Source organism: Pan paniscus, chromosome 10 (genome assembly GCF_029289425.2).
Source record: "Pan paniscus chromosome 10, NHGRI_mPanPan1-v2.0_pri, whole genome shotgun sequence".
Classification (NCBI taxonomy): Eukaryota; Metazoa; Chordata; class Mammalia; order Primates; family Hominidae; genus Pan; species Pan paniscus.
In genome coordinates this window covers 140658572-140684467 of record NC_073259.2, presented here as the reverse complement: position 1 = coordinate 140684467, position 25896 = coordinate 140658572, and the positions used below count along the sequence as shown (strand labels likewise).

The 25896-nt window shown below is 64.1% G+C and overlaps 1 protein-coding gene across 16 annotated transcripts in view; it reads right to left on the bottom strand.

Moving 5' to 3' along the window:
- FBRSL1 (fibrosin like 1) overlaps nt 1-25896 on the bottom strand; it is a 98644-nt gene that overhangs the window by 10383 nt on the left and 62365 nt on the right. For 4 of the 16 annotated variants that reach the window (XM_034934904.4, XM_034934894.4, XM_034934909.4 and 1 more), the window contains exons 6-15: nt 7248-7293; nt 4533-4848; nt 4234-4439; nt 3638-3706; nt 3250-3467; nt 2430-2486; nt 2152-2247; nt 647-715; nt 478-507; nt 262-333 (exon numbers count right to left, since the gene is read on the bottom strand). In XM_034934904.4, coding sequence (XP_034790795.2) covers nt 262-333; nt 478-507; nt 647-715; nt 2152-2247; nt 2430-2486; nt 3250-3467; nt 3638-3706; nt 4234-4439; nt 4533-4848; nt 7248-7293 — 1179 coding nt within the window. Of the gene's footprint in view, nt 1-261; nt 508-646; nt 716-2151; nt 2248-2429; nt 2487-3249; nt 3468-3542; nt 3707-4233; nt 4440-4532; nt 4849-7247; nt 7294-25896 lie in introns of all 16 variants that reach the window. The other 12 variants (XM_034934898.4, XM_063593236.1, XM_034934907.4 and 9 more) reach the window with 9 other exon arrangements.

The following is a 25896-nucleotide window of genomic DNA, read 5'->3' as shown; positions in this document are numbered from 1 at the left end:
TCTGCTCCCCGTGGCCCAGCCGGCACACCTTGCCGAGGAGAGGGCCTTGCAGCACCTGGGCACCCAGCACTGCCCTGTGGCCTCGCTGACCTGCTTACGGTAAGAGCCCAGTACCCAGAGGAAGGGGCAGGCGGCTCACGCGTGAGGATCACACCCGTGCACACGCGTGCGAACACACACAGCCTCATGCCTGGCCTTCCAGGGCCCAACCAGGCTGGAGTCGGGTTCACAAGCGCCCTGCCCCAGCCCAGGTGGTCTCACCTTTATCTTCTGCTGGTGGCGGTAGATCTGCCAGGCGATCTGCACGTGCACGGCACACCACCTCCCCGGCTTCTGCGACAGGATGGAAGCGCTCAGTGGGGCCGGTGCCACCCCCACCCATATTTTCTGCAGACTCCTGCTGTCATGGGCCCCCCGAGGCCACCCCAGGGGCACCAGAGTCCTCCCCTGCCACGGGCCTTCCCGACACGCGCTCACCTTGACCACCGCCCGGTACGGGTCAGACACCTGTGGAGACAGGAAAGGAGTGTTAGGTCCGGGCCCCTCAGGAGGCTGAGTCCTGGGGGTGCAGGGGACACAGCCCGCACAGGGCCCGGCCGGGGCAGGCCATCCCCCGGGGTGGGGACGGGCGCCCACTAACACCTACCCCAGGCGCTTTCTGCAGGAGTGTGTGAACCGCACCAGCCCGGCGGGCCACCTCAATGGGGCTTGAAGTCTGAGGGGAGAAAGAGACAGCTTGTGTGCGCCTGGGGCCGCCCAGGCAGGAGGACGCCTCGGGCTTCCTGGTTCTGGCGTGGGCCTGTGCCCTGCTTTGCCTTGCCGTGGGGCCCCGCACGCTGTCTGCCAGGGGCAGCCTGCCCTCCCTCGCAGGACCACCACACTTTCGGCCCGCCAGTTTCTGCAAAGGTGGGAAGCAGGTGCTCTTGCCGGGGAAGGTGGGCGATCCTCCCCGGGGAGCCACTTGCCACCAGGGCCGAGACAGCCCCACCCGGAGGGGGAGTGGTGCAAACCTAGTCTCCAGCCCAGGAGGAGCTGCTGTGAGCCTGGATGGGCCAAGGGGAGATGGTCGTTTCCCACCAGGGGCGCCAGGGAAAGGGGGGTCCCACAGCAAAGACTGGCCATCACACCACAGCCCCCTCCTGCCCAGACTGGCTCAACCGCCCCTTCCCTCTGGGCTACTGCCCTGCCCAGAAGCAGCTGTGCTCGGGGTGCGGCCGGGACAGATTCCTTCCCTCCCAGACTCAGGGCCTGAGCGTCCTGGCTGTCTGGGCTCAGGGCAGTACCCCCGAGTCTCAGTCTGGGGGTCCCTGCTCGACACCTGCAGGTGGGCCACATGCATCCCTTCTCCATTCCTCTGAATTCCTCAACCACGGGGTCTGGGGGTCCAAGACCCTCTAGTGCCCAGGGGTGCCTGGTCCTCGGAAGCACTATCTGCCCGTCCACGATGTGGGCGGTGCCCCAGGGGAGCCCAGGGGTGCGTGCTGGGCCCTTCAGGGCAGCTGTGGGCAATGAGTGGGCGCTGCAGGATCCTGGGAGGTCAAGGGCTTGGCAGCTACCGGGGATGGTCCAGGCCCCGTCTTCAGAACCTGAGGCCCACAGGTGAGGAGGCTTCAGGACTGAGAGCTGTGTGCCCCTCCGCGGAGGGTGGGGTTACAGCACAAGGCCAGGAACAGTGAGGAGGGTCACGGGGTTCCCTCTCCCCTGGCTGAGATGGCACACAACCTCCTGCTGCCCAGGTCCCCTGCGGTGTAGACGGCCCCGTAAGGCCTGGGTCCCCTGCGGGTGTGGACGGCCCCGTAAGAACCTCCTTGCGGTAAGGACGGCCTGTGAGGCTGCTGTCCACACCAGGGCCTCCTGCCAAGGACCGGAATGTTCTCCTTCGAGGCTTCCACAGTGTGCTCTCCACACGGTCCCACCACCTCCCAGGGCTGCTCCCAGGCTGGACCCCCTGTCCCTCCCACGGTGGCCACACACAGACCGCAGGGCCCCCCATCCTGGCAGGGGCTGCTCACGCCAGCACCCAGATGACGACAGGTACAAGGGAGGGAAAGGGGGGTGGTTGTGGGCAGAGAGTTTGGCGAGGTTGTCATGCACTCCCCCCAAAATCCACCCACCCGCTGTGCCCGCCCCACCTGCCAGGGGCAGCGGTACCTTAGGCTGAAAAGCGCCCTGCAGGGACCCGAAGGGGCCGGGGTGTGGGAGCAGGGTGGGCAGTCCCGGGATGGCAGGAGGGAAGGACGGGAAGAACTGTAAGAGAAGGAGAGCGGATGGAGGGGGGGCCCAAGTCCTCACCCCCCCCCCCGCCTGTAACCAGAAGGTGGCACCAATGCAGCAGGGGCGAGGCCAGGCGAGGGGCAGCCCCACCCACCGCCCCGTGGCCAGGGCCTGCGTGCACAGCGACACACGCTGGGCCCCTCGGGGACACTCACACTCACGCTGGAATGTCGGAAGTAGGGGCTGTCCAGCTTGGGCGCATACTTGTCAAACTGGAAGGGAAGGAGAGGAGGGTGAGGCCCCGCACACACGACACCGTTGCTGGGCCCCGGCCCCCGCCCACCTGGCCGGGCTGGGCAGTGACAGGACGGCGTTGTGCTTCCTGAGGCTGGCGGCTTCGGCCAGCCGTCCCAGGCTCCTCTAGAGCGCCAGCCCCACGGCTCTGAACTCAGTCTCAGACCAGGGCGGCCCTGCCATTCTAAAGGGTCCCCTTGCATGGGGTGGGAACTCGGCCCCCCCAGGCAGTCTGTGTGCCTGGCTGAGGCCTGGGGCATGAAGCCCTGGCTGCCGGGTCGCGCTGGGGACACACCGGGTTACTGACAAACTGGCCAGTTTCCGAATAAAACTCGAGAGAGTGGAGGGGACTCCAGCCCCCAGCAACTCCCTCCTCAGACCGGGCCTCCGGGGCGGGGAACACGGGAGGCACCCTGAGTCATGGTCCCTGTGCCCTCAGGCCTGTCTGGGCCTCCAGCCCTGGCATTGGGGATCTAGTGCAGGTGTGAGGGTGTCCCATGCACGTGAGCACGGGGTGCCTGCCTAAGTCCAGGACCACTGCCGAGGGTGGGGGCCTCATGGCACAGCTTGGGGTGGGGACACCAGAGGGCACGCTGGGGACCGGACAGACGACAGAGAGGTGCCGCCGGCCCCCCACCTCCTCCTGGGCTGGTGTGTGTGCGAGCGTGTGTCTGTGTGTGCCTGCTGCGTGTCCCCGCCCCACGCCGCCCCCGCCCCCTGCCAGCACGCGGGCCTACGCACCGGCGGGGGTGCGGCGGGCGGCGTCGGGGGCAGCCCTGCGGGGAAGGGGGCGAATGTGTGTTGGTGCTGGTGTGTGTGTTGGTGCGTGTGCTGGTGTGTGTGCTGGTGCTGATGGAACTCCGCCTGCAGCAGAGCCCCCGGGCCCAGGGAGGCGCCAGGCCGCTCGGCGCTCTGCACCAGAAACCGCGTGTTCAGCTCTTGCCTGAGCAGCTCGTGATCTACAAGAGAAAAAGAGAGAGAGACAGAGAGGCACGTTGGCCGCGGGCTCCCGGCGGGGCGAGGCGGATAGTCACCTGGCACTCCCGGGGTCGGCAGGCCAAGCCGGGGTGGCCGCTCGCCACGTGCGGGCCCAGGGGTGCAGGTAAGAGAGGAGCCTGTGACCAAGTACCAATCAGAATTCCCGAATGAGGCTGGCAATACATGATTGGCTGGCTGAATGAGACCGCCAGGCTGGCATCTAGAGGCAAGAGAGAACACGGTGAGCCCCTCCCCGGGAGCCAGGGTCCAGCCACCCCCAGGCCAGCGTCCTGGTCCCATCCCGGGACACGGGGCCGTCCCCAGCCTGGGCCGGGCTGACTCGGAGCCTCAGGAAGCGCCTGGGGGCCGAGGGAGGAAGCCTTCGCGGTCGGGGTTCCACTGGGATGGCGCCTGCTTGATGTGCGGCCCCCTCCTCCCAGGGCTCAGGACCCAGCAGGCTGCGAGGGAGGCCTGGCCCCAGGAGGGGAGGCCCGTGCGCCCGTCTCAGTGTGAACACGTGTCTGTATGTGCATGGGCACGTGTCCTGCCTGTCCCCGCACACAGATGGCCCGTGGCCCAGCAGGGACTCCTGGGGAAAGGCACACCTGGGGGAACCACCCAGAGAGGCGCGCAGGGTCCACAGAGACCACAGCAGGTGGAGGGCCAGGCTGTGCGCCCCTCCCCGGTGGCCGTGTCCCCGCACCCCCCCACCCCTGCCCTGGGCGAGATTGCGGCCGAGACACCTACCGGCCGGGTGTCCTGGGAGGACCAGGCTGCTGGCCGGCAGCGCTGGGGGCGGGGGCAGTGTCGGGGGTGCGGCAAACATGGCCGCGTGGAGCTGGTGCTGCGCCTGGGACCGGAGCGCCAGGTGTGAGGTAGACAGGTGGGGGCCCGGCCCGTGTGGCGACAGCGACACGTGCTTCCCCAGGCCCAGGGGGGCGCTGCTGCTCCTGCTGCGGGACACGGGGCTCAGTGCCTGCCAGCCCGACCCCTGCAGAGCCCCCATCCTGAGACCACACAGGCCCCGTCCCCCGCGGGGACCCCACCTGAGGCCGTGCAGGCCGTTGGCTGCTGCCTGGCTGTGGCCCGCGAAGGCGCCCAGGGACGCAGGCACGTGTGTCGGGAGCAGGCCGCGGGGCTGCGGGGGTGGCGGCTGCGGGGTGTGGCGGTGCGGGGCGGGGGGTTCCTTCTTCACCAAGGGATTGGCGCGGGAGCCGGGTGGGGGCCCCGGGCAGGGCGCGGCATGGGGCGCGGGGCTGGCAGTGGGCAGGAAGCTCTCGGCGCTGAGCTCGCGGCTGCGCTCCAGGCCTGACACCTTGGGCACCGGCCCGGCCTTGGCCTCCGACTTCTCAAGCGCTGGGCCTGCAGAGAGAGGGTGGCTGCGTTCAGACCAGCAGGGCCTTGTCCCTGCCCCTCCTGTGGCCCAGGGAGCCCTGGTACATGCCCGGTGCCCAGGCTATGTCTGGGCTCCGGCTATGCCCCCATTTCAGATGAGGAGGCAGGCACGGAGGCCACACAGCCAGCTGGATCTCACCCGAGGCTCCAGGCCCCGCCCGGCGGAGGGAGCTGGCTTGGGAGCCTGGGCCGTGGCCAGGGGTGGGGGTGGGTAGCCCACCTGCCCGAAGACGCATCACTGGCAGGGACAGGACAGGCCCTGCAAGAGTCAGTCCCTGGACAGGGGCTGCTATGACCTCATTTAACAGACAAAACCAAGATACATCAAGGATTTGGCCCAAGAGGGGAGCTGGATTTGAACACGGGAGCTAGGGCCTGTGTACCTAGGCCTCATGTTCACGGCCCCTGGATGTGCCCTCAGCCCAGGGCATGGGTCTGCCCCACCCCAACATCAGCGCCCACAGCTGTGCCCACCTTTTCTTTCTGGAACCCCCTGGTGGAAGGCTTGACCACTTCCTGGAAACCTGGGCAGGGACTGGGTGGGAGGTTGCCCCCTACTGTGACTGCCCGTCACCCGCCACCCTCAGCCCTGCTCCCTGGCCACCCTTCTGTCCACCTAGGCACGTCCCCCGCAGGTCCTGTGGGCCCCTCTGAGCCCCTGGGGCCTGCCCCCCCCACCCCCGCACACCCCAAACCCTCCTTTTCAGGCCCCTTCGGGCAGGTCTCAGATCAAGTCCCCAGGAGTCAGGAGAGGGCAGTGTCCATGTGGTGGAGCTCCTGTTGCCTGGGGTCAGGAGCTGCCACGGTCAGGGGGCCAGTTTCGCAGGAGAAACAAACCCACGTTCCACGTGCCGCATGCCTCCTGTTCACGTCCCCGGCAGACCCTGCTTCCTTCCTGAGGCCTTGGGACGGTGAGCCATGGCCCACGGGGACAGCTGCGGCCGTCCCTGCCCCTTGTGACCATGGGGCCTGATCTGCTGGGGCCTCAAGGAGCTCCTCCCAGGTGAAAACAGGCAGCAGGAAGCAGCCCCATCTTCACTCTTCACCTGGGGCCAGGCCTTCCACAGCAGCCACCACCCAGCGACCACAGAGAGGCTGCGCGGAGGACACAGGAGAGAGGGAGCCCACGGGCACTATCTCCACCGGCTTTCCCAGCTCCCCGGGTCAGCCCCACGGGACCTCTCCTCCTCTCTCCCACATCTCCAAGCCAGCCTTGCATATAGTAAGAACCGTGATCAGGATGGAAACAGGCTTGGGCCGCACAGACCTGGACTAGACCCCACGTGCGGGGCCTCCTGTGCCCTTCTAGCACCTCCAGCCCTCACTGGGACATTGTCCGTCCAGATGCGGCAGCAGCCGCGGCAGTGAGCTGAGTATTCAGCAGCCCTGCGTAACACTGTCTGCGAAGCCAGCTGCCTCTCCTACTGGGGCCCGTCCCATGCACGCCCCTTCCGACACCACCCCATCTGCGCCTGCTTTGCTGTGATGCTCTGATGTGAACAGGCTTCCAACTTGAAGGCAGGTGAAGGCCATGCCTGCTGAAGGGCAGTAGGGCCCATCCTTGCCGGCGTTGGCAGGGCCTGTCCTGTCCAATCACTTCCGGATGAAGCCATCCCAGCAAAAGGGTGGTTCCAGCTGGAAACCCAGGGAGGCAGGAGCCGAGACCCCGTGGCCCTGCCGGAGATGCTGTCCGCCTAGGCCCTGGTGTGGGAATCCCAGGATCCTAGCGCCAGGGAGGCCCTAAGAAGACTCTGGGGCTATCCCCTCTGGAGAGGGTTGCTGGCCCGTGGACACCCCGCCCCACAGCTCACAGCCACAGGTTACGAAGGCCCCTAAGACGCCGGGGCTACCGCCTCTGGAGAGGGTTGCTGGCCTGTAGACACGCTGTCCCATAGCTCACAGCCACAGGTTTCGAAGGCCTGGCCTGGAACGGCAATCCAGGCCCCTCTACCGCACCACAGAGGCGCGCAGGCAGCAGAGCCAGGGAAGTGAGTCTCAGTCCCGTTTCTCTTTAACTCAGCAGCCACAGGTGATTGTGGTGCTTGTGGCAGGTGGCCCTTCAGTCCCGAGCGTCTGACCCCACGAGCCCGGGGAGGGCCTGAGAGCACGCATTCCTAACGGTTCCACTCTGGGAGCCGCTGCTACGAGCGGAGCCCAGGCCCTGCCTAGGGCTCAGTGGCTTCGTCTATTCTCCCCTGCTCCTGGGGGCTTCCCAGCAATCCCAGCACCCTGGTCCCACCCAGCTCTGCACCCCAGGTGCCAAGACCATCTCTCCCCTGACTTCAGGGGGATGTCCTGCCGCCAAGACGCAGGGCGCATTGTGTCTCTTCAGAGGCCCAGGAGCTGGGCCGAGGGGACCCACTTACCTTTATCGGTTCCCGGCGCAAAGAGCTTCTCAGAGCCCACGGATGCCTGGAGAGAGAGAAGGGGGGTCGGGGCAGTCAGGGTGGTCCTCATCCTCGTGGACCCTGCGCCCAATGCCCACACACAAGTCTGGGTGGTTTTCCAGCAGGGCCAGGCGGGATGTGCCCTTGTGGATGCCCACGTGTATGAGGCGAACACGCTTAGTCCTGATCTCCGGGCATGTGTATACACGTGCTCACGCTGGGGGCACACGGGCCCCTCTCTGCTCAGAGCAGCAGGCTTCCTAGAGGGGGTCTGAGTGAAGACGGGGTTTGTGGGGGGATCGGGAACCAAGGCTGCTGCTGGTGTGGACTGGGGGAGCGCTGGCATTTGGCAAATCTGCACCCCTCCCAGGAGAACCAGCACCAGTAGCTGTGGGCCCTGCTGGGCCCCCACCCATCAGGCCAGAGGCGGATGATGGAGAGCCCCCGGGACACACCTCCTGCTCCCAACCACTGCCCAGCACAGGCGCCCTGGCGAAAGTGAGAGAACCACGATACCGACCAGGCTGGACATGTGGGTCTGCAAGGCTGCAGGACACCTCGCTATGCTCCCGGGCCGGCTGAGCTCCAGGCCTGGTGCCCGGCGCCCACAGGACACCGCGCTATGTGCCTGGGGTCGGCCGAGCTCCCAGCACCCACAGGACACTGCATTATGTGCTGGGGACTGGCCAAGCTCCAGGCCTGGTGCCCGGCGCCCACAGGACACCGCGCTATGTGCCTACGGCCGGGCCAAGCTCCCAGCACCCACAGGACACCGCGCTACGCTCCCAGGCCAGCCAAGCTCCCGGAAGCCACAGAATGCCACGCTACGCTCCCAGGCCGGCCAAGCTCCCGGAAGCCACAGAATGCCGCGCTATGCTCCCAGGCCGGCCGAGCTCTAGGCCTGGTGCCCAGTGTTGCTGAGAGGCAGCTGAGTGTCCCAGGCCACGCGGGGGAGCTCTCAGAGGGTCAATCGCAGAAATTGCTCAGCCCCACTCCTCCATCTCTTCCAGAGAAACTCGCTCAACCACCCGCCACAAGCAGGTGGCGAGAATGTGGGCCTGTCAGGGCAAGAGCGTCGGCCTGTGGCTGCCGATGAAGAGGGGTGGACAGAGGGCCCCATGCTCTGGGGGACTTCACGGCAGTTTCCAGGAATGAGCTTCGTAAGAATGACCTTAAATAGATATTTCCCTCCTAGTTTCTTCTTTTTTTTTTTTTTTGTTTTGATTAAACAGCTTCATTGAGTTGTGGATTGAACGTTTCTGTCTACCAAGAATTCACACGTTTAAATCCTTGCCCCCAGGTGACGGGATCAGGAGGTGGAAGGTGATGAGGTCATGAGGTCTTGAGTGTGGAGCCTCATGAGCGGCATCAGTGCCTTATAAAGGGCCCCAGAGCCACCTAGCCCCTTCCACCATGTGAGGACGCAGCGGAGCGGCACCCTCTATGGACCAGGAAGCCCTCACAGGGACTCTGCTATGCCTTGACCTGCTTGCGGCCTCCAGCACTGTGAGCTGTGAATGTCTGCTGCGGACAAGGCACCCGCTGGGGTACTGGGCCAGAGCAGCCCGCACGGACTAAGACTTGAGATGTAATTCACATACCATCCAACTCACCGTCTAACGCTTACAATTCACTAGCGTTTAGTATGTTCACAGTGATGCAACTGTCACCACGATCCATTACAGAACATTGTCATCACCCCAAAAAGAAACCCTGACTCCTAACCGTCACCCCCAACCCTGGGAAACCACAAATCTGTCTGTCTCTACAGAGCCGTCCTTTCCGAACTTCCATGTGAACACTGTCAGGTGGCACGGACCTGCTGTGATTGGCTTCTCTCACTGCACGGCTTTTGACGTTCACCCACACTGCAGTGTGTACCCTGGAGAGATCGGGGACACTCTGTGTGTGGAGGAAGCAACTGCAAAGAAGGAGTGTTATGTGGATCTGGACAATGTGCCTGTGCTTGGGCACGTACACACACTCGGGCACGTACACACACTCGGGCACGTATACACACTCGGGTACATGTACATGGGCACACTCGGGTAGGTGTACGTGGGCACACACTCGGGTACGTGTACGTGGGCACACTCGGGTAGGTGTACGTGGGCACACTCGGGTAGGTGTACGTGGACAGTCAGGTACGTATACGTGAGGACAATCGGGTGCGTGTACGTGGGCACACTCGGGTACGTGTACGTGAGGACAGTTGGGTACGTGTATGTGGGCACACTCGGGTACGTGTACGTGAGGACAGTTGGGTATGTGTACGTGGGCACACACTCGGGTACGTGTACATGGGCACACTCAGGTACGTGTACATGGGCACACTCGGGTAGGTGTATGTGGACAGTCGGGTACGTATACGTGAGGACAGTCGGGTACGTGTATGTGGGCACACTCGGGTACGTATACGTGAGGACAATAGGGTACGTGTACGTGGGCACACTCGGGTACGTATACGTGAGGACAGTCGGGTACGTGTACATGGGCACACTCCCGGGTACGTGTATGTGGGCACACACTCGGGTACGTGTACGTGAGGACAGTTGGGTACGTGTATGTGGGCACACTTGGGTACGTATACGTGAGGACAGTCAGGTACGTGTACATGGGCACACTCTCGGGTACGTGTACGTGGGCACAGTCGGGTACATGTACGTGGGCACACTCGGGTACGTGTACGTGGACACACTCGGGTACGTGTACGTGAGGACAGCTGGGTACGTGTATGTGGGCACACTCGGGTACGTATATGTGAGGACAGTCAGGTACGTGTACGTGGGCACACTTGGGTACGTATACATGAGGACAGTCAGGTACGTGTACATGGGCACACTCGGGTACGTATACGTGAGGACAGTCGGGTACATGTACGTGGGCACACTCGGGTACGTGTACGTGGGCACACTCGGGTACGTGTATGTGAGCACACTTGGGTTCATGTACAGGGGCACACACATTCTCGGGTGTGTGTACCTGGGTGGCAGTGTGTGCATGGATGTTTGTTTACATGAGCATCACGTGTGTGTTTACGTAGGTGCCCGCGTGTCGGCGTCTATGTTGGTGAAATTGTAGAATGGGTCTGGAGCTCATGTGTCCACCAGGAGAGAGCAGTCCCCTCTGGGAATGGCGGGGGTGGGGGGCACAAGAGACTCGGCTTAAACTCATACTTTTACGTTTTTACAAAGGAGACTGCATTCTGGTAATACTTATGTAACTGAAATGCAACAATGACAAATATAATCAACAGCTTCACTGCTACCAGGGAGGGGCCAGCCAGGCTTGCCTAGTGAGCACAGCTGTGAGAGACCAGGGCGTGGGGAGCATCTGACTCGGAGGCTGGGTGCTGGGAGATGGGGGTTCTGTGCTTGTCTGTCCCCCTGATCTGTAACATGATCTGTGACTCTTAGGGTTAAAACAATAAAAAGGGATTTAGGAAGTTGGCTGGTGAAAAGTGCACGAGACCCACAGCTCTCTAACCTGCTAAAACCTGGGAGGGCAGCCGGCCGTGGTGGCTCACGCCTGTAATCCCAGCACTTTGGGAGGCCGACGCAGGCGGATCACGAGGTCAGGAGATCGAGACTATCCTGGCTAACACGGTGAAACCCCGTCTCTACTAAAAATACAAAAAATTAGCCGGGCGTGGTGGTGGGCGCCTGTAGTCCCAGCTACTCAGGAGGCTGAGGCAGGAGAATGGCGTGAACCCGGGAGGCGGAGCTTGCAGTGAGCTGAGATCGCGCCACTGCACTCCAGCCTGGGCGACAGAGAGAGACTCCGTCTCGAAAAAAAAAAAACCTTGGAGGGCGAGGGCAGGGGCCCTCCCAGAGCCAGGAGGCTCACCAGGGAGTAAGGCGGGGGCCCTCCCAGAGCCAGGAGGCTCACCAGGGAGTAAGGCGGGGGCCCTCCCAGAGCCAGGAGGCTCACCAGGGAGTAAGGTAAGGCGGGGGCCCTCCCAGAGCCAGGAGGCTCACCAGGGAGTAAGGCGGGGGCCCTCCCAGAGCCAGGAGGCTCACCAGGGAGTAAGGCGGGGGCCCTCCCAGAGCCAGGAGGCTCACCAGGGAGTAAGGCGGGGGCCCTCCCAGAGCCAGGAGGCTCACCAGGGAGTAAGGCGGGGGCCCTCCCAGAGCCAGGAGGCTCACCAGGGAGTAAGGTAAGGCGGGGGCCCTCCCAGAGCCAGGAGGCTCACCAGGGAGTAAGGCGGGGGCCCTCCCAGAGCCAGGAGGCTCACCAGGGAGTAAGGCGGGGGCCCTCCCAGAGCCAGGAGGCTCACCAGGGAGTAAGGCGGGGGCTCTCCCAGAGCCAGGAGGCTCACCAGGCGTAGCCAGCCCAGAGGGGCACTGGTGCTGGGAAGAGACCTGCTGTCCCCATGCCACAGCACACGTTTCCTATCACCCCAATCAAAATCCCAAGCAGGGATCTGGAACACATGCATTACTAGGTCCTTACTATGGGAGCTGCTTCCCCTGAATCCCACGTGGCCCAGCCAAGGGAGCTGGGTTGCTGTTCAGGGCAGAGGGGAGGCGGCTCAGGGTCCACCGGGGCCTGGTGTGGGGCTGGGGTGAAGCCAGGCCCAGCTGCCCAGAGGGACACCTGTGTCCAGCAACTGGCAGAGGGATCAACGGTGAGCGTGTCTGCCTCAGCCACATATGGAATTGCTGTCGGCATGCGCTCCGTGAGCCTCAGAAACATCACAGGAGCCAAAGCCAGACCACAAAGAGCACGCAGCCGTGTGACCGTGAGCACGGCCCCAGCCACAGCAGCCGAGGGGTGCAGGGGGTGCACAGGAGCTCGGGGGTTTGGGGCGACGGGGGTGGGTGTACAGACGTAGGTATGTCAGCTGGAGGGGTGCAGGGGGTGCACAGGAGCTCGGGGGTTCGGGGCGATGGGGGTGGGTGTACAGACGTAGGTATGTCAGCTGGAGGGGTGCAGGGGGTGCACAGGAGCTCGGGGGTTCAGGGGTGACGGGGGTGAGTGTACAGTCATAGGTATGTGTCAGCCGGAGGGGTGCAGGGGGTGCACAGGAGTTCGGGGGTTCAGGGGCGACGGGGCTGGGTGTACAGTCGTAGGTATGTGTCAAAAAGCAAACCGCACGCTTAAAATAGCTGCATTTACCGCAAAAATAGATAGGTGAATTTTACCGCCAGTAAATGACAGCATTGGAAACCAACAAAAAGACGTGACACGATGCTGGGACGGACGGACAGGCAAACGGACAGACGGAAGGAGATCCAAGAGCTCAATGAGAAGCCCCAGAGTTCCCACAGATGCCGCGACGGACAAAGATCCACAGAACCGAATGAGAAGCCCCAGACATGGTGCAGGCTGTGGGGGCCAGGCGTGGGGTGCAGGCTGTGGGGGCCAGGCGTGGCGTAGGTCCTTCAGAGCAAGCTCCTGTTTCACCCCGTATCTGAAAATAATTCCAGACAGATCGCAAACATAGAAGTGAAAAACCATCAACGTATCAGAGAAGACCAGGTGTGGATTCCACCTTCTTGCTGGAATGGGAAACCCTTCCTAGTCACGTCGCAAGGGCCTGAACCACAGAGAAGAGCAGCGGGTCCATGCCTGTAAGATGGCAAGAGCCGAGGCGGGCCTGCCACACCCACACGCGCCGGAAGGGCCCCTGCACGGGAGGAAGGTGGGCCCCTCGGAAAGGAGCAGCGGTTGGGCCCCGCACGTTCGCGTGTTAAAGGGCTGCGGTGCAGCTGGTGGGAGGGGATGCTGAGCTCCTGGCACTGACGCTACTTGGTCTGCTCACCCTGTGCGGTTCCCGGGGTCGGGGAGGGGTCTGTCCACCTGCTGAGGGCCGGCAGGGGTGGGGGTCCTGCAGCCCAGGCTTCTGCGGGGTGAAACACCAACTCTATGTCCAGCGCCCCCAGCCACCAACCCCCAGGCAGTGACGTAGGACATCCTGAGAGGAGGTTGTTTCTGCTCAGACCCAGCTCAACCACGCAGGGGCCGGGTCGGATGGAAGCTAGGAGACCCCGGCACCCCAGAAAGGGACCCTCCCAGCCCTAGTCCAGGGCCCCGATGACCCTCTCCCTCCCCCAACCTTGCGGCCACCACCCCTAGACTCCTGGCTTGTTACAAAGAAAGGACAGGAACCTCTCACCCCTGGGAAGCCAGGGGGCCTGGAGGTTGGGGCATGTGGCTTTCTCCCCTCTGCTCGCCTCAACATCATCCCCCAGAAGTGTGGCTCCATGGGGTCCGCCTCGACCTCCCTGCCCCGTCCGGCCACTGCTGGTGACCCAGGCTACGCAGTGACCATCCCAGCATCGGAAACAGGAAGGACTCCGAGAGAAACAGGAGGAATAGTGAAGAGGCCTGTGCAGGTGGGCAGGGAGGAGTCCAGACCAGCTTTTGGGCCTCCAGGGGGCACTGCGGCTCCCCAGAAAGGCCTCGGCACCTCCTCGGCCGTGCCCATCCCCCAGCAGTGCCAGCACCAAGTGCTCCCTTGGGCCAGGCCCCCAAATCTGGGCCCCTCACACAGCAAGGATGGGGATCCAGTGCTGCTCCACGCCAGCCATGAACCAGGCAGTGAACACCCAGGCCTGCCACAGACCCCTGGGGTCTCTCCTGGGCCTGCACCATCCTCCTGGGAGGCCTTCTGGACCCTCATCTGAGGGGCTGCACTGTCTCTGGCACCCACGCGGGCCCTCTTCTTGGCTGGTGTCCCGAGTTTGAGTGGCCTCTTCGCCAGGTGGCCCACCTGTTAACTGCCCCCTCTGTGGTTGGGGCAGCAGGCCCCACCACGCCGCCAGGACTCTCCAGGGACCAGGAAGGAGGCGGGTGCTGAGGCCTCCCAGGTAGGCAGAGGGAGGAGAAGCCAGCTTAGCCCGCAGTTTGACGGCCAACCCAAAAGGCAGACCCCAAAGCACAGCCCCCAAAGCCGGCCCTCGTCTCTAGGGTAACCACAGGTTGGAGCCCTGTCTGGGACTCTGCTGCCCTCCCCCTCACTGGGACCCAAACACTCTAGTGGGTTCCGCTCCACGTCCCAGGCTCCAGCACAAGCTCCCCAGGGCCACAAGAGGGCGCCCCAGACACCAGCGAAGCCAAGAGGGCTGCAAGGGAGGGGAGGGTCTTCCGCACGGGCCGCGCGGCTGGGGCCATCCAGCACCCATTCTGGTCACGCCACAGTGGGCCCTACACTTAGCAGACAAGTTTGCTCAGGGAGGCTGAGAATGGGTGCTCCAGGGGTCCTCGGCCCTAGCAGAGGCCCCGGAGGCAGGTGGCCTCCACCTCACAGTGAGAACCTGGACACCTGGCCAGGTGCAGCCACGCCCATCCGGCAGGGCTGAGAGCAGAACAGGGGCCGGCCCTCTGGGGGCCTGGCCCAGGCTCCAACCCCTTCCTAGACCACACAGCAGCTGCACCTTCTGAGGCTCGTTCCTCCACGCGGTCCCTCAGCTCTTTCCCTTCTAGGACAGGGCTTCTGGCACTGGCCAGCTGACCCAAATGGGGTGGCAGCCCCAGGGACCACCAGACCCGCTTAACTTCTCAGCCATGATCTGCAGGGACGTGACCCAGGCACGAGCAACCACCTCTGCCTCCTAGCCCGCGTGGAGTGGAGGGTCACTCAAGCCCAGGGTACAGGTGGGAGGACTCCGGGTCCGCAGGCTCAGGGTCCCTGCGAAGAGGCAGCGGGGGCGCCCGGGCGAGCCTCAGCCCCCGCGAGGTGCACAATCCAAGCGGCGGGCGGAGGTCAGGGCGCGCTTTGTCTGCGAGGACCCGACCCGCGGAGCAGCCTCGGCCAGACACGCGGCGCAGCCTGGGCCAGCCGCGCCCCGCCCCAGACAAAGAACTCCAACTCGGGGCAGGTGAGCGCGGCGCCGGGAACCCGGGTGGCCGATTCCGCACCTGGGCGCAGACACAGGCGCGCGCCCCCCACAACGCTCGGCCCCGCCTCCACCCCCGGACCCCGGGTGCCCTGACCCGGGCCTGGGACCCTCGGCCGCGCCGCACCCCCGCCCGCCCGCCGCCACGTGCGCCCCCGGGAGGACGCGGTCTCTGCGCTCGGCTCCGGGAGAGGCGGGGTGGGCAGAAGGCCCGGAGATCTCGGGCGTCCCGCTCTTCTGGGGGGGCGGTCGCTCCCCCTCCCCTGTCCCCCCAAAGTCCCAATTCCCTCTCTGGAGCCCGCAGCGCACACTCACCTCGCCAGCGCCCCAGGCAGTCGCCACTAGTCCCGGGGCCGGAGCCGGGCTGCATGGACGCGGGCGTGGAGCGCGGGCCCCGGGTGGCCCTGGCCCGTCCAGGCGACCCCTCTCCTCGCGTGCCCTGCTCAGCCGGAGCTCGGGCCGGGGACGCGCATGTCCGCCGCGCCGGCTCTGCGCGCTCTGGGCGGCGCTCGGTGCGCTCTGGGCTCCCGGGCGGACGTCGGGCGCGGCGCGGGCCCCGAGGCGGCGGGCGCGGAGCTGGGCGCGCGGGAGGCGGGAGCGCGGGCGGGGCGGGGGCGGGGCGCGGGCAGACCCGACTAATCCAGCCCCGAGGCGCCGATCCACCCGCGCCCGCCGCCGGCCCGGGGTCCGAACGCGCTGCCTCCGATCGCGGCCACCCGGGGAAAGGCGCGCAGCGCCGGCCTCACTGAGCGCTGTGTGGGCGCTGCTCCTCTGGTCCTCACAACAAGAAGTTACGGACACCTGCCACCCCACTCCCAGAAGGGGAAACTGAGTCAGAAAGGGCGACAGCCGGGCGCGGTGGCCGGCGCCTGAAACAGCACTTTGGGAGGCCGAGGTGGGCGGATCACTTGAGCCCAGGAGTTCGAGACCAGCCTGGCCAACACAGGAAGACCCCCCCCCCCCCCCGTCTCTACAAAATAAAAAAATTAGCCGGAGGTGGCGGCACGCGCCTGTGGCCCCAGCTACTGGGGAGGCTGAGGTGGGAGGATCAATTGAGCCCGGGAGGTGGAGGCTGCAGTGAGCCGAGATTGCACCACTGCACTTCAGCGTAGGTGACAGAGCGAGACCAGGTCTCAAAAAAAGGAAAAAAGAGCGACCTCATTGCCACTGTGGAGCGTTGGGACCTGAAAGGAGGAGCCCTTCCCCCACCCATCCGCTGCAAGCCCCGCCCTCCCTGGGCCTCGGTTTCTCCCTCTGTGAAACGGGGGTGCAAAGTCGGAGACAGCTCCGAGCAGCTGCTGTAGCTGCAAACGGCTGTGCAGCGCACCCCCCAAGACCACCGCCCTGAACCCCCCGTGATTTTACACTTGAGGTGGCCGGGAGGGACAGGAAGCACCTGGCTCTCCCTTACGTGGGGGGGCGCTAGAACTCGGATCGAGGCCCAGCCACGGCTTCCTGCAAAGGCTGCTTATGTGCGCCTGACCGCACCAGACGCCTGGGCGGGACCCTTCCATCCCAGCGCCCACTCAGGTGGAAAACCAGGACACCAACTGCGAACTCAAACGCGATGAGTAAGGGAGGGAGGGCGCAGCTCTGGACCCGGCAGTCGGGAAGTGTTTAAGGACGGGTCCTCTCCAAGCTGCTGCGTGGCTGGCGGCACACAGGGAGGCCGGCTCTGGTGCGGCCAAGGACAGAGGGCTTGGGCTCCAGTTTCGGGACTGAGGTGGGAGCTGTGGCCACGTTTCTATTTCTGGGCTTGGAAGGCCTGGCCCGGGCAGGGCCTATCCATGGCGGAGCCCGCAGCCATTCAAACCGCGGGAGCAGCTCCCACACGGGTTCGATGGAGCCCTCTGCAAGCTGGACCAGCACTTTCTGCTCCCAAAGGCGCCAACGTGTTCGCAGGATGCCTCCAACAGTATAGAAGGAATCACCAAGGTCGGCCTCAGCCAGGGAGTTCCAGCCCTCAGTTTCTATTTGAACTATTTACCAAATACACGTACTCCCTTTAGCAACAAGTCGCCCCCAAAGCCCCGCTGTTTCCTGCCATGAAAACGGCACGCGCTTGCGTCCATGCACACACTGTGTCCACATAGGCACTTCCGGGCGCACTGCATGCCGCAAGCCACAGGGCCCTGAAGCCTGTACTCTGAGGACTTGGACAAGCCACCACTCGTCTCACCGACGAGAAAACAGACGTGCTGCTGGCGTGGCTGCTCTGTGGCAGAGCTGGGCTGGGCTGAGCCGGCAGGCTGGCTGCAGGGCTCATGGCTCAGCAGGGACACTCCCCTGGGAAGGTGGTGGGCCACTCCTGAGATGGGGATGGGGCCGCTCCATTTGAGATGCGTGGAGCCCTCAGGGATAAGTCAGGGTTAAGGTCAGGCCCAGGGTGCTGGCCTGGGCAAAGCCAGCCAGGAGGGGCCGTGAGGACAAAGGCCGTGAAGAGGCCCTGTGCCGAGGTCATTTCTGTCCATCGGGGGTCCAGATGGCGAAGCCCAGAGAGGGAATGGGCGGGGGGAGGGGAGGAGAGAAGACAGACTCATCAGGCAGAACCCTAGCTCAGCCCCTTCCTGCGTGCCTGGCCCTGGGAGGATGCCATCCCCAGTCCCCTCTTCCAGGCCCTGCTCTGGGGACCCTGCACAGATGGATCCAGTGCATCCTCAGCCCCCTGAGAAGCTGTGCTGCCATCAGCTCCTTCTCTGGGTACAGGGCACGGGAGGCGGCTGCCCAGCAGGCCTCGGTCCCGCCAAGCTGTTCCCACTCTTCCTGCTGACTGGAGACCCCAGGGGGCTGGGGAGTTGGGGGAGCAGGAAGAAGGAATTGAGGGGCAGCAACTGGCCAGCTCCAATTGGGCTACGGCCAGTCTCAATGTGGCCGGCTCCTCTCTTGGAACCTCACCACTCGAATCACAGGAGAAGCCATCTTCCTGCCACAAATGAGGCTTCCAACCCCACTTTCTAACCTCAGTCCTGAGGCCGCCTTCAGCACTGACCATCCTGGAACAGGTGGAGATCCTGGCCTGGGTCAACGGGGCCGAAAACCCAGCCCCGAGCCCCGCCCCACAGCCCTGCGCCCCAGTTTGGGAGTGAAACTAGACTCTGAGAACCAGGGGCAGGTCTGTGTTTTGTTTAGAAAGGAGAGTAGCTCTGATATGAAAGATGTAATGAGGTTAGAAGTCTAGAAGGAAGCGGAGTGGGAATAGATTATCCGGGGGAAGAAAGGCATTCACCGGAGAGCAGGCTGATATTAAGTATCAGGCTTCCAGGCCAAATATACATAATCCAGTTAGGGACTCGACGGTGGTGTTCAGAGGCACATTTATCCAGAGCTTACGGTTCAGAAACCAACACTGTAACTGCGTCTGCCATCGTTACGCAGCGGGGGGCCAGGGGGTGTCACCATGGGAAGGCATGGGAAGGTGCTGGAGGCCCCAACCATTAACCAGGGAGTGCAGGGCACACAGGGTCCTCTCAGCCATGCTGCCCCAGCCACCCCAGGACACCGGATCACCCTGGAAACCGCCCTGGGGGGCACCCAACCTCCATTCGGCCATGGTTAGCCGAGTGCTGGGGCCAGGAGACCACAAGACTGCTTCCTCAAGGCTGCCACTCCGCGGGGCACGTGTCCTTGAATTGGGCCGTGTCCTCTCACGCCTGGAGAGGAACCTCCCACAGGACAGGGGTTGGGGGCAGCATGAAGGCCTGGAGAGGAGCGTCCCACAGGACGGGGGTGGGTGGTGGGGGCAGCAGGAAGGCCTGGAGTGGAGCGTCCCACAGGACAGGGGTGGGTGGAGGGGGGTGCAGCACGAAGGCCTGGAGAGGAGCATCCCACAGGAGGGGGGTGGGTGGAGGGGGGTGCAGCACGAAGGCCTGGAAAGGAGCGTCCCACAGGACAGGGGTTGGGGGCAGCACGAAGGCCTGGAGAGGAGCGTCCCACAGGACTGGGGTTGGGGTGCAGCACGAAGGCCTGGAGAGGAGCGTCCCACAGGACAGGGGTTGGGGTGCAGCACGAAGGCCTGGAGAGGAGCGTCCCACAGGACGGGGGTTGGGGTGCAGCACGAAGGCCTGGAGAGGAGCGTCCCACAGGACAGGGGATGGGGTGCAGCACGAAGGCCTGGAGAGGAGCGTCCCACAGGACGGGGGTTGGGGTGCAGCACGAAGGCCTGGAGAGGAGCGTCCCACAGGACGGGGGATGGGGTGCAGCACGAAGGCCTGGAGAGGAGCGTCCCACAGGACGGGGGTTGGGGTGCAGCACGAAGGCCTGGAGAGAAGCGTCCCACAGGACGAACACTCAGACACACCCAGCAGGCTTGGGCCTTGAGTCGTGGCGTGGGGGGTAGGGCCTGCGCCTGCTGTTGCCCGGCCTGTGTAGGCCACGGCCACGCTGGCAGTGTGGCTTTGCCATGGAACGACTCTGAGGTTCTGTCTGTGGCAGAGGTGTGCACTCTCTGAGCAAGGCTGTGGTGCATAGGTGAGGGGTAGGCCAGACCCCCCAGGCCCGAGGGCGGCATCAGGGGGGGCCCGGAGAACCGTGTGTTCACCATCTCCACCCAGAATGTCAGGAGAAAAGCAAAAGCCAGAACCACCTATAGGGATGCTCAGATGCTGCTCAGCATCCTTGGAGGCTGCCGGCCTGGAAATGCAAATCCTAGCGAATTTCAGCTCCCAGGGAAAGTGCAGAAGGCACCAGAACTTCGTGGAAACACAGAAACCCAGGGAAAGCCTCTGAGGAGAGAGGACCCCAGGGGCTGGGGGAAGAGCCCAGGGATGCTGTGCCCGAGGCCCTGGATGGCAGCGCCTCCTGGAACCCCGAGGCCACAACCGGCCCTGAAGGCTGGTACACAGGCACGAGTGCCTGCGGGGAGAAAGGTGGGGCCGCCTGCAGGCCCCAAGCCCACACCCATCCTGACCCTCAGATGGGGCCCTCCCAGGTTATTCAGGTGGACCTAAATCCGAGGACTGGCGTCATTTTGAGGAGAAGAGACACAAAGACACACACAGAGGAGGGGCCACGTGAGGACGGACAGGGGCAGAGACAGGAGCAATGCAACCATCAGCCAGGGACGCCGGAGTCAGCAGGAGTGGGAAGAGGCAGGAAGGATCCTCCTCTGGGGCCTCTGGAGGGAGCATGAATCCAACACCATGATGCCGGACTTGTGGGTGTGGCCCCCATGCTCACGCTTGGGTGGGGCGGCTACCGTGGAGGCTACGCTTATGCTCGGGTGGGGCGGCTCCTGTGGAGGCCACGGGACACCAGGGCCCCATGCTGCCTGCCAGAGAAAGCCGTGACCCCCCTCCAGAGATACACCACAGCTACACTCCCACCCGAGGGAGAGCTGTGCCCAGCACAGGTTTAACGTTCGTGAAATATTAAATCACAGGAAGCACGTACCTCCCCCAAATGCATTGAATTCAGCCATCCCCACAGCCGTCCTGGGCAGGCACTACTCCATTTTACAGGCAAGGAAACCAGGGCTCAGAAGGTCGTCTGTGGTGGAGGTCGCCCCCAGCAGGGGGCAGGATGGCGCCAAAGGCCACACAAGCTTGTCTTCAGAATGTCTGGTTTCCGATTTCGAGATATAGTTCCAACCGCACATTTTTTTTATTTTTTGGAGACAGAGTCTCACTTTGTCGCCCAGGCTGGAGTGCAATGGCGCGATCTCAGCTCACTGCAGCCTCCACCTCCGGGGTTCAGGTGACCATCCCTCCTCAGCCTCTTGAGTAGCTGGGATTATAGGCGCACACCACCACAGCCAGCTAATTTTGTATTTTTTGTAGAGACGGGGTTTTGCCATGTTGGCCAGGCGGTCTTGAACTCCTGACCTCAGGTGATCCACCCGCTTGGCCTCCTAAAGTGCTGGGATTAAAGGCGCCTGCCACCACGCCCAGCTAATTTTTATATTTTTAGTAGAGACGGGGTTTTGCCATGTTGGCCAGGCTGGTCTTGAACTCCTGACCTCAAGTGATCTGCCCGCCTCAGCCTCCCAAAGTGCTGGGATTACAGGCGTGAGTCACCGCAACTGGCCCAATTGCACATTTTAGAAAAGCATTAAGATGCATATTTAACATCAATTAAGTTACATTTATTTAAACATACTCATCAAACCCACCTTATGAAACATCCTTTCCGTGACACCCTGTTCTGTTCCAAATCCACTTTGGGCTGCTGTTTTCAGACCCGTTTCTGCCGGTGCCCTGCAGTGACGCCCCCAGCTGGGCCTCCTGAGGGTGCAGGTTGCCCTCGAGGCTTCCGAGGCAGGGGCGGCACCTCCTCCAAGTGCCGGGGGTGAGGGCCTGAATGGGGGGCCCTTGTCGCTGCTCCCTGCCACTGCCCAGGGTCCTCCGGTAACTGCTGACCCCTCCCAAGGCGGTGAGGCCCTTACCGACGCTTGAGGGTCTGACGCCCGCTGCAGTGTTCGTGGGACCCCCGAGGTGCCCCGTGGCGACCGATGGCTCTGAGCCCCTTCTCTGGACTTCTGGGCTTCCAGTGCATCCTAAATCTTCCTTTGCTGTGACGGGGACATCACGGGGCCCTCAGGACAATCCAGGCTCTGTTCTTGGAGCCCTGTGAGCGAGGCTAGGCCCGTGGAGCGGAGCAGCTGCCCAGGTACAGCCAAGTGGGGCCTCTGAGGCTGGGAAAGGCAGGACACCAATTCCCCTGAGGTCGGTACCTTGACTTCAGCCTGGTGAGACCCATCCTGGACCTCCAGCTCCACTGCTGCCATCAGCTCGTGCCGTTTTGAGTGACTGTGTTTACAATGACTTGTTACAGCAGCTGTGGGACGCTGAGACCCCCCTCGCACCCCCATTGCCCCGAGTCTCTGATGCCACTGCCTCAGCCAGGCCCCGCTTCTGCTGGGACCAGTGCAGAAGCCTCACTGGCTATTGGGCCTTTGATCTGAGGACCCGGGCGCTTGCTCCGTGGTGGTCATGATCTCGGTCCTCAAAGGGACCTTGTGCCGGTGCCCTCGGCCCCTCCGCCTGGCTCCAGTGAAGCATGAGTGCCAGCTCAGGGTGGGGTGCTGTCCCTTCCTGTCCCCAGCAGGCCCCCACCAAACGCCGAGTTCTACCACGTGGGACCCAGGCAAGCAGGGCCCCGCAGCCTGCCACACAAGGAGCGAGATGGCCTGTCTCGGGGACCCAACCACCCAAGGCCCCCACGTCCCACTGAGCCAGCCCTCTCAAGGCCCTTCTGGGCTCAGCAGTCCCAGGTCAAAGTGCAGGCTCAGGAAGGAGGGGGGCGGCTTCGGAACCCCACACACCCTGTGAGGTCACCCCATGGTCACCCGGTGTGGGCAGGGTCTGTGTCCAGCAAAGGGAGTCCCGGCCCACGTTCCCCAGAGACGGTGGCACCTGGGACGCCGCTCCCTGCACTTTTGTCCCTAGGGAAGAATGGATGGGCCTCCAAAGCCCCCAGGAAGATGCTCCCAGGAGTGGGCTGGGGTGGGTGGGGGGTATGAGTCACACACAGAGGAAGGCCTCCGTGAGCCACAGACACGCAGCAACCCTTCCTCAGAAGGTGCCTGGCCTGCTGGCGGCCAGATACAACAAAGGCACAGCCTGGGCCGCTGGCTGGACAGAACAAAGGCGCAGCCCGCACACTGGACTGCTGTTGAAATTTCCCAGGACCCAACGGAGGCCCAGCAACTGCGGGGTGAGCGCCCACGGCAGGGGCCTCCAGCCTGTCCAGCCGTCCATCCGTCCTTCTGTCTGTCCCGCGGGGTGAGTGTCCACGGCAGGGGCCTCCGGCCCGTCCAGCCATCCATCCGTCCTTCTGTCTGTCGCACGGGGTGAGTGCCCCATGGCAGGGGTCTCCAGCCTGTCCAGCCATCCATCCGCCCTTCTGTCTGTCCCATGGGGTGAGTGCCCATGGCAGGGGCCTCCAGCCTGTCCAGCCATCCATCCGCCCTTCTGTCCATCCTGCGGGGTGAGTGCCCCAAGGCAGGGGCCTCCAGCCTGTCCAACCGTCCATCCATCCTTCTGTCTGTCCCACGGGGTGAGTGCCCATGGCAGGGGCCTCCAGCCTGTCCAGCCGTCCATCCGTCCCTCTGGCTGTCGTGCTGGTAGTGCCTGAACTCACAGTTCCCAAGAACAAGAACCTACGAACTTCAGTGACGAAAAGGCAGAGGTTCAGAGAGGACCCAGTCGGGCACAGCGCCCCACTGGAAGAAGGGTCTGCTGGGGAGGGGCTGGGTGTGGAGGACTGGCTGGCCTCCAGCTCTCTGGGGACCGTGCTTGGGGCGGTGGGCAGTTCTCTCCTCTGCCCAGGCCCCACTGTGGCCCCATTTTGCAGACAGAACATGGAGGCTGTGGATGGTGGGCTGCCTGCGGGGTCGGCCCCACGCCATGTCTGACCTCATGCCACTGTCCCCCAGCCCTGCCCCTTCCAGGCCGGTGCTCTTGGCCAAGGCCCGGCACTGGGGGTGCTTCCTGATGGGCTTCCACAGACGGGCCAGACAGCCATCCCTGGAGGTGGCCGTGGCAGCCCCCGGCAGCAGGAGGAGTGAGGCCACCACCACCTGGCGGCTGCCTATGGAGTCCCATATCGCTCTTCACCCCACACTTTTCCAAGGAAAAAGTGGTTAGACACAAACCGCAGACTTGCGAAGGGGCCGTCTGGCAGTGCCCGAGCCTCCCGTCAGCTGCCAAGGAGCCTCCTGCCAAGGGCCAGGGGAGGGGGCGGCTGGGCGGGCACAGTGTGAGGGAGGTGGTGGAGAGGTATCTCGGTCAGTCTGTTCACGTGGAGGGCTGTCCCAAAGTCTCCACCTTGATTGGCAGGAGAGCCCAGGGTGAGTCCCCAAGGGGTGGCTGGCCAGGTGGGAGCTGGCACCCCAAACCAAGCTCAAACCCGCAGGTGTGGGATGAGATGTGAAGTGCACTGGCCTGAGACATGCGCCCGCGCCCTCCCCACCACTCCGTCCAGGAGGCTTCCTCGGGGTGCACTGCCACCTGCCCCAGCGTCCGCTTCTGCGGGCAGGGCTGTTCCCTGCATGGCTGCTGGGTCAGCGCCCACAGACCCCACGCAGGACGCTGTCTGTGGCTTCTCCGTCTTCTGCCCACCGGGAGCGGCCAGGCCATGTGAGCAATGGGCCTCCCAGGTCTGAGTGAGGTCTCTGAGGGTCCCTGTAAATGTGGGCACTCGGGGACCTTCCTTCCACATCCAGTTCACAGACGGGTTCCACACAAGCCCGGGGCTGCTGAGGGGCTCTGGGCACTGCTGATGCGAAGTGCCCCCATGTTCCTGTCTCAGAGCCGGGAATTCTGCCATCTGGAGCCTGCAGGGCTCTGTCCCTCCTGCTTCTCCCGCCTGCTCCCTGGCAGGGGTGCCGGCCTCGCACAGCAGTGCCCAGGGACAGAGATCTGGGTGCCTCTGCTCCCAGCGGGTAGGGAGGAGGGCTGGGGACGGCCAGTGGGGCGCTGGCTGACTTCCCACACCTGCCTATGCCTCTGTGTGCGTCTGGATGGGCTCCACGCACACCCTCCGCCCAGCGTAAGTTCCTGACCCCCTGAACCCAGCGCTGGGCAGAGAAGACCAGGAGGGACCTGAGGCCTCCTGCCCTCCCAACTCTCCCAAACTCAGGAAGCTAATTTCCGAGCATCAGGGGCTGGATGCCACGGGGAAACGGAGACGTCTGGACGGGGGTGTCCTACGGTGCAGCATCCCATGCACTCGGAGGGAAACGGAAACTCCTGCTGCCGGCTCTGGGCTCCTCCCTCTCGCTCCGCTGCAGCCCCGGGATGCACTGCCCGCTCCCAGAACGCACCAGGGTCATCCCCACCTCTGGCTTCTGTCTTGAGTCAGCCTGGGACACACCCCTCAGAGCATGCCCCAAGGTCACACAGACGGACAGGCTGACGGGCCAACAAGGAGAGGCCCCTGTGGTTTTCCTGGCCCACCCTGCTGCTCTGCCCGAGCAGCCTCCGGGAGCTGCCCCCCAACAGAAGCAAACGGGGCCACAGGCAGGTCACACCCACTCTGCCAGCACCGTGCCCCCCCTTCGTGCGCCGGCGCTCAGACCTTGCCGCAGCCAGAAGGAGCCACCATCACGGGGACTCAAGTGTTTGGCGGAGCTGCCTTCTCCGTCCCCGCCCCGCCAGGCCTCTCTGCTCTCCCCAGAGCGGGCGTGACCCGAAGTTCTGCCCTGGAGAAAGGCTGGCAGCCCCTCTCCGCTCCCCTGCCGTCCTCCGCAGCCCCTCTCCCTCCCCTGCTGTCCTCCTCAGGACCTGTGGCCACCACAGCCCTAGAAGCCCCAACACGGCCCCAACGGCACGGAATGCCAAACTCGCCCTGCCGGGACCCTCCGTGTGCAGAGCCCTGGACTGGACTCAGCCTCCCCGACACCGCCCAGAGCTGGTCATCTCCCCTGGGGCTGCTTGGGCGTCTCAGAAATAAATGCCCCAGTGTGCAGACTCCACCTGACCCCATTCTAGAACCCTCTTTCAGCCTGTGCTCTCCCATGGACCCCTCGGCCTCCAGCCCAGGCCCAGGCAGGGGCCGCATCACTGCAGGCACAGCCTGCACAGACATTGTTTGGGTCTCGGAGGCTGGCATTACCCTTGGTTGCTGGACATGGGGGGCGTGCAGTTACGGGGGCGGCTGTCAGCCTTCCCCGCCAGCATCACCGACTCCACGTGGACCTGGCCTCCGGGGCCGCAGGTAGCTTTGCCTCATCTCGGTAAGGCAGGCGGGGAGGGGAGAGGGAGCCCCCAGTAGGCCCCAGGCTCCCGAAATCCCCTCCTTCCTGCCTCTCTCAGAGCAGCCCTTGGTTGTGGAGGGTGTCTTCCCCAAAA